The sequence below is a fragment of the Chionomys nivalis genome, chromosome 13 (genome assembly GCF_950005125.1).
Source record: "Chionomys nivalis chromosome 13, mChiNiv1.1, whole genome shotgun sequence".
NCBI lineage: Eukaryota > Metazoa > Chordata > Mammalia > Rodentia > Cricetidae > Chionomys > Chionomys nivalis.
The window spans coordinates 26,514,920-26,523,056 of NC_080098.1; the positions used below are offsets into that span (position 1 = coordinate 26,514,920).

The 8,137-nt window shown below is 45.7% G+C and overlaps 1 protein-coding gene across 2 annotated transcripts in view; it reads left to right on the top strand.

The window, feature by feature from the left end:
• Prkcq (protein kinase C theta) overlaps positions 1-7,604 on the top strand; it is a 130,496-nt gene extending 122,892 nt beyond the window's left edge. For both annotated transcript variants that reach the window (XM_057788019.1, XM_057788018.1), the window contains exons 17-18: positions 5,804-5,932; positions 6,388-7,604. In XM_057788019.1, coding sequence (XP_057644002.1) covers positions 5,804-5,932; positions 6,388-6,546 — 288 coding nt within the window. In that variant the 3' untranslated portion in view covers positions 6,547-7,604. The remainder of the gene's footprint in view (positions 1-5,803; positions 5,933-6,387) is intronic.
• The last annotated feature ends 533 nt before the right edge of the window (positions 7,605-8,137 follow it).

The window sequence follows — 8,137 nt, forward strand, 5'->3', positions numbered from 1 at the left end:
AACAAACAAACAAACAAACAAAAATGTCTGTCCTTCCTCTTGCACGCGCTGCAGCAATTCGGCTGATAAAAATTAATTTCCATTACACAATTTGCTGCTAATGCGGCTGATTTGAAGTTTATCGTCCCTTCTGGATCACTTTAAAGCCTAATCCAGCAGCCTTCACAGCCTTGGGCTCCCTCTGCTGCAAAAATCCAAAGAAAACACTATTTCTCCGAAATTCCCTGCGGGGACTTTCCCATGAGATAAAACCAAGAAGTCTGGAGTCCTTCAGGAAGGCTGAACAAGGCAGTGCTGTGTGCGCCCCTGAGAGCGGTGGGGCCAGACTGTCCCCTTGAGCTCTCATCGGACCTGGGCACACGTAGCCCACCAAACAACTCCATGACGGGAGAGGCCACGGCTGTGCTCCACCAAGAGTTACAGCTGGGGTGTTGTTGCTGTGCAGCTGCCTAGTGACAAAGTCAAAAGCAAGCACCCTTTCTCCCCCGTTCATTTATCCAGGATGTCCGGTCGCTGTGTTTGAAAGTGATGGGAAAGCAATGATCTTAAACAGAGATCCATCTCCCTTTTCGCCGTACCATTTTCCCGAGGAGGGACCCAGGAAGGAGGGTGGGATCCAGGTGCAACCCAGCACAGCTGCTAGTGGCTATGAACTGCTTCCTACCCAGGCTGTCAAATAAATTTAAACAAACTCCAGCTATATCCCAGCCTTTTACGTAAGAGTGTCTGTTTCCTGTAAATATAGGAAGCTTCACTGGCAAAAGCAGTAGTGTCCTCGCGCCCTTGGGGTGTCGTCGCGAAGCCCTTGACCCTGGTGTCCTTAGGACCTGTCTCACCCTGGGAACATTAGTGAGTCTGTTTGCTCCTGGGAGAAAAGATAAGGACAGAAAGAATATTGAACTTGGGGCCTGGAGACCAGATTATCTTCTTATTTTCCATTTTACTTTTTAAAAAAGCATTATTTTATTTCACAGGTGCCTAAGCCAAGCTCAGAGGGCTCTTTGTCAGGATTTTCTTGGTTCAAATGTCACAGGTTTGCTAAGAAAATCTAATGGAAAACCAAGTGTGGCTCACAGTTGGCCCAAGGCAGTGACTTCTAATTTAATTCTCTAAAACATTTCATTATACCAGCGTCAGCTAGATTTGGGTCCATTCTCAAGACACTTAAGATTTCCATCTCATCTTGTTTCATAAAAATATTCTTGAGAAACAGAGGTCAATCGTTTATTATGATCATCTGGGGAGGGGAGAAAAGGTGGGCAGGATGCTTATTTCCTCTGTTTTAAAATAATAATGATGATGATGATGATGATGATAATAATAATAATAATAATAATAATAATAATAATAATAAATAGTTTCATCAGGGCTGGAGAGTTGGCCCAGCATTTAAGAGCACTTGTTTCAAGAAAACCATAGTTCAGCTCCCAGCACCCGTGTTGGGCAGCTCACAAGGTTCAGTAACTACAGCTTGAGAAGATCTGATGCCCTCTACTGGCCTCCACAAGTACCTACATTCACATGTATAGCCACACAGAGACACACAGACAGACAGGCAGATAGGCAGGCAAGCAGACACACACATACATAAAAATAAAATAAATCTTTTTTAAACAAACAAACAACAACAACAAAAAATCCCAATGTGCTTTTTCATCTGTCTACTCTCTGGTTGTTGAGTCCACAGAGAAAATCATCTTACTGCAAACTTGGTGCCTTTTCTCCAGGACAGAGGGTGTGCGGTCTGCAGATAACCTGGGAAGACAGCATCTTCAGTTATCTGGCATTGGCTTAGCAGCTTCTTAGAACTGGAAATGGTGCTAGACTCTGTGGGTAGCAGAAATACAAGTGGTGCCAGTTCCCAGAGCTTACAATCCACAGAACAGGACAGACAGATTCGAAAAACAGACAGTAGGCAAAAACAGCTGGGAAATGTTCTGAGGCACAGCAGAGAATGGGAGGGAGGCACTGACCATGACACCCTGCTGCTGGCTGGTTCATGACCTTGAGGAAGTGACCAGAGCTGCTTTGAGTCTCAGTTTCCTCTACCAGCAAGTAAGACAGATAGTTTTCATTTTTCTTTAAAATTTTAGTTTGTTTATGGCTATTGTGTATGTCCACAATGCATATATCTGAGTGCATGTGTGTTCTGCGGACAACTTTGGGAACCAGTTCTCCCTTCTACTGTTGTTTCCAGGATCAAACTCAAGTCTTCAGGCTCTCATGGGAAGTTTTTACTTGCTGAGCTATCTCACTAGTCCAAGCACTTGTTTTTAAAAGTATTTTGAAAATTAGGATGAGGTTACATCATACCACTTAAATGCAAGGTTTGAGTTCTGAAGATCTGTCGTCCAGCACGTAGGCTGTAGTTAACGTGCTGTCCAGCATGGTGGCCGCAGTCAACATGCCATTCACTGTGTGGCCTGCAATCAAGATGCGGTCTAGCATATGGGCCACTGTCAACATGCTGTCCAGCGTGTGGGCCGAAGTCAACACACTGTACAGCGTGTGGCCTGCAATCAGCATGCTGTTCAGCGTGTGAGCTGTGGTCAACATGCCATCCAGCGTGTGGACTACAGTCAACATGCCGTCCAGCATGTGGTCTGCAATCAAGATGCTGGCATCCAGTATGTGGGCCGAAGTCAACACACTGTACAGCGTGTGGCCTGCAATCAACATGCTGTCCAGCGTGTTGGCTGTAGATTGAAAGGTGCAGAGCAGATTTTAAATGTTCTCATTCTCCTCCTAAAAAAGTGAGGTGATGGATGCTCATTACCTTCATTAACCATTCCACATAAATCAACATATCCTGCTATACCCTGTAAATATATACAATTGGAATAATCAAAACAAATCATGTGGACCTGTCTTGAGACAGCCAGCACTGAGCGTGACTCTCAGAGAACACTAGTCAGGATGAATGGGGTAGCCAATCAGATGACCTTGAAAAGGAGGGTGAGCTCTGTTAGAGGGGGATCAGTCAAGGAAGAGAGGACTGGAGCAGAATTTAAAGACTCAGGACTGGGAGAGTGGTTGAGCCACCTCCTAGAAGATGAATTATCATTATGAAGCTGAGAGGGACAAGTGGTCTGTTCAATGAGCAAATTTGTGCCAGAAGAAGAGACACGAGTGCTGGCACCAGAGTAGAGTCTTGAATGTTAGTAGGAGTATAGGGACGTCAGGACTCTCTGGGTCCTAGAGGTCACCTGAACTAACCTTCCATTCTACAGACAGAACTGCTATAGTTTGGGTCTGAAATACCCCACAAAGGCCCACGTGATAGAGGGCTCAAGAGGTAATGGAACCGTGAGGCGGTGGATCATAGGGCAAGGAAGTTAGTTTGGGGAGACTGTTAGATCCTGGCCCCCACCCCTTCTCTCTTTGTTGCCCACATTCTGCCTAAATGTTCAGATTCATCTCAGGCCCGAAAGGCATGAAGCCAACTGACCATAGGGCGAAACTTCTGAAACCATGTGCCAAGATAAAACTTTCCTCTTTTTAAAATCGATTATCTTGGGTATTTTGTTACAGTAATGGAAAAATGGTGAAATAGGAAGTAAAGATTCAGAAAGCTAACCCGAGGCTACAAGAGCCGTAAGTCAGACAAACAGATTAGTCACCCATTCCATGATGCAAATGTGGTCAGTTTCATACATGATAACCTCGGGTTACTTCCCCTGGGTAGTACTTCTATAAAACACTTTGGACCCTCAGGATCTCAGTAAGAGTCCTCCATGGCTGATGAGCGCAGCATCGGGACCATGCTGAGAACTCATCAGTGTGTGTGCAATGGTTCATAAGCCTCATATGTGGCCCTTGTTTTTAAGACAGGACCTCAAGTATCTCAATCTGGCCTCCAACTCACTCTATAGCCAAGGCTAGCCCTTTCCTCCTGATCCTCCTGCCTCAGCCTCACAGGTATTGGGATTGCAGGTGTGTGCCATCATACCTGACTGCACCTGGAACTTTAAGTAAGATCTCTTATTTAATTAACTAATTAATTGATTAATAAAAAAATCTCCAGGTTTTTTTTGCAGTTTTCTTCAGCACACCTTTATGATTTAGGGAAGAGCTGAGAGCTGAGGCTCTGTAGGTTTTCAAGTTATAAGATAACATCATTTAAAAACATTTTCAGAAGCCATATTCTGGCTCTTCTTAGAAACAGTGAAAGCAAGAAATGGGGCTGAAACCCTTGTGGGAGACACTTGGAAAAATCCCTACATTTTGCCACAGTTTCCGTCTTAAAGGGCCATAATCTCCTTAAAACACCCGAGCTGTGACGTTATAGGCAAACCTCGTGCTGGTGCAGAAATAAGAAGTGACTGCTTGAGACACCTGCGAAGCTATTACTTCCTGAGTTAATGTCTAGACTCTCCTGCTCCATAGTCCCGGACAGGTTAAAGTTTAAAAAGCTTCCAGTTGCTCTGCTGTCTTTCCAGTATCCACTGTGACTGTTAGGTGAAGCGACAGGAGAGAGGGCGGTGGAAAGGGAAAGTCACAATGCGGGCTGAAAGGCTGGAGGGACGAGCATTCGCCAGAGGTCTGCAGAGGAGATGGTGACTTTCTGTACCCAGAGGCCTTGCAGAGACCTCAGCTGACTGCCAAGGATTCGCTGACATTACACGCAAGCCCTACAACACTGGACACCTAAGATAGGGCATCTTCATAAGAAATGTCACACTTGAAGGAGCAGCTAAGTCAGACAAATAAGTTCGTCACTCATTCTGTCTTGCTGAGGGTTCTTTTTTTTCCCCCTTTGGGGCTTTTTCAAACAGCACCTCACTGTAAAGCCTAGGCTGACATCACCCAGACTGGACTAGATTGGACCAGACTGGACCAGACTGGCCTCAAACTCATTATCCTCCTTCCCTGGCCTCTTGAGTGATGGGTTTCCAGACACACACCATTGTGTCTGGTTTAAGCTGCTGGGAATACAGAGCAGATTTTACAAAGAACAAATGTGTGGAGGGGGTTTGCAATATGTGTATATTTGCTTATGCACACATACATATATGCTTAGTCATGTCCATAGACATGCATGTGTGTATGTAATTCTATGCATGTTTACATGCCTCTCTATGTAACAAAGGTGTATATGTATATATACATGTGTAAGCTTGTATATGTGTGTATGTATATATATGTGTGTGTGTGTAGATTCTGTTTAATTTAACCCTAAGGACATCCCTGTGAGACAGACACTTGATCTATGTTCTAGTTTATTTTCTGTTGTTCTGATAAACACTATGACCAGAAGCAACTTGGGGAAGAAAAAGTTTATTTCAGCTTAAAGGTTATAGTCCATTATTGAGGGAAATTGGGGCAGGGACTCACACAAAACTGAAGCAGAAGCCATGGAGGGATGTTGCTTACTGGCTTGCTCCCTGACTCATGCTTAACTGCCTTTCTTACATAGCCCAGGACTGTTTGCCCAAGGATGGTACCACCCATATCAGTCATCGGTCCCTCACAGACACGGCCACAGGCCAGGGTAAGGGAGTTCTCCACTTAAGGGTTCCCTTCCCAGGTGACCAGAACAGCAAACGTCACAGGTTATTAAACTGACGTAGAGTCAGAGACCACGTAAGTAACAAAGCAAAGCTGATTCCACGCCAGGCCTATAGAAGTCAGAGTACAGCCTGCCTGGGCAAAGAGTAAGGAGGTCAGAGACCAGACCATGGAGGGCTCAGAGAGGGTGTCAAGTTAGTGTGAACCTACTCCTTCTCCACGGAGGTCAGTGAAAAAAGCCAGCTGCTCATACCCCAGTGAGTGAACAGCCTCCTGACCCGGTGCCTTTTCGCAGCTTTTCGTGAGGGAACCCGAAAAGAGGCTGGGCGTGCGAGGAGACATCCGCCAGCATCCTTTGTTCCGAGAGATAAACTGGGAAGAACTTGAAAGGAAGGAGATTGACCCGCCCTTCAGGCCAAAAGTGGTAAGGACTCTCCCATCTCCTTTTGTTACAGACTTTCCTGAAACCTGACCCAACCCCACCCTCGGGAGGGACATGCTTCTTCAATCCACACCATTTGGCTAGATCAGAGGTTGGCGGCGGGGGTCCCGTTGCCTGTCATTTTTAAACCGTGTCATCGGAATTCACCTATGGGAGGAATAAACTGCAGAACTTTCCCAAGTTGAGCATCTGTTGCTGACAGGGACGGTCAGGAGATGGGCCCTTATATTCTTAATAATCACAGTCCCGGTGACTAAAACCTGTACAATGTAATTCTTTCATGTGAAATTAATTATTCGAATAAAAGAACGAATGACTCGAGATTTGGACCCACTGGGTGGTGCACACTACAGCCCACATAAGCAAAGTTAAGATAATGAACTTGACTAATTTTCTTCCCCCCTTTTTTATTCTCTCCTCTTTAAACTGCGACCAAGAAATCACCGTACGACTGTAGCAATTTCGACAAGGAATTCCTAAGTGAGAAACCCCGGCTGTCATTTGCTGACAGAGCACTCATCAACAGCATGGACCAGAACATGTTCAGAAACTTTTCCTTCATTAACCCAGGGATGGAGACTTTTGTTTGCTCCTGAACCTCACCCCTCCCCAGACCAGAAGGGATTTGCCTTCTCTCTGGGAACTGGTTTGAATAACACTTCTGGGGGTCTCTTTTTCAAGTTGGAAAGAAAAGAAACACTCAACAGCAAAGGCGGGGAGACCTTCGATCTCCCCACATGACTCGTTACCTGTAGCAGAAACCAAGTCTACTTCACTAATGACATCACCCGTTATAGCTCCTGGCATCTTTCCCAGCAGCCCTTGAAGTTAGATCGCTGTTAACTCTTGTCGCTTACTGGAAAGATGGTTCCTGATAATGTGAAAGATTCGAAACCTAATTCTGCCTTGCCCTAGACAGCAATTGCTGGTTGGTGATGAACCAAGGTGCAAATGGAACCCATTTCTCAAGACTGGAACAGCAGATCGCCCATTATAGAAGAGGATCACACTCAACCACAGAGAAGGAGCCACTAACCCACATTGCTCTGTGCGCACGTCTGTAGAAATGTAAATGGCAGAAGGGAAGGAAAGGGGAAGCCCTGAGTGGGTTGTGATGGGATTCTCTCCAATAAACATAGCTTGGAACTTGAGATTTACAAATCTGTTCATTCTGGCTAACCCTGACATTGACAAAACAGAGGAGATTCCGTGGCATTGAGCAGAGCTCATGTCACCAGCTTTGGGGAAGGGTATGTTGCCTGTGTGGAGCATCTTGTCCGCACAGACGTAAATGCAAGCGACAAAGATGGGATCGTTGGCTGCCACCCATACAACATCGCCTTCCCTATGTTCTCAGCTGATCTCTTTATCAGCACAGTCATTCATTCCCATCTCCCCATCAGACAAGAAATAAATGCATGATTCTTCTGAGATAAAGAAAGCCAATCCCTTATCGTGCTGTTCCCAGTGATCTGATGACAAATAAGTTCCTCTCTAGGTGTCCCGCGAGACAAAAGACCCGTGCATGCTATTAGCGGCAGTCAGTCCTGCTGGATTAGAGTACTAACTATACACTGAAAGTATTTGTGCTGTTTGTATATTTTGATGAGATGTTGTGACAATAACAAAGAAGTGGTTGTGTAAAATGGAATAAAAGAAGAAGAAGAAAGAAAAAGATGCCTCTTAATGGTTTGATTCTCTACGATGTCCCTCAAAGACATTCTTCCACCATGGTGACCATCAGAATGTAGCCAGGGTTGGGTTTGCTTTAAAACTGAGGAACTGAGAAAAAGAGGTGCTCAGAGGGGTGAGACATTCAGGAAAATGAACCATCATTGCAATGCGCTCCTCTTTCCTCTCCCCTGAAAGATTTCCTGACGGAGGGGGCCACACAGGCTGCCTTCAGACCCTGCGGGGCCTCACTTCCCCCTGCGGCACCTTCTTCTATCCCTGGTGGAGTGCTCTCCTTCCTCGTTCACCTTGTGCGGCATTTTGTATAAGAACAATGCTCCAGTCCAGCCTGCCTTCTGGAATTTTCTGATGACATTTTCCTGCATTCTCTCTTGCTTGCCCCTCTGTTGACTTCTTGTCCTTCCTCCCACACTAAATCCCTCAGAACACCCCTCCCCACCCTTGCCTTGATTGCCCCCTTGTAATCTCTTTTCCCTCCTGCCGCCACTCCATGCA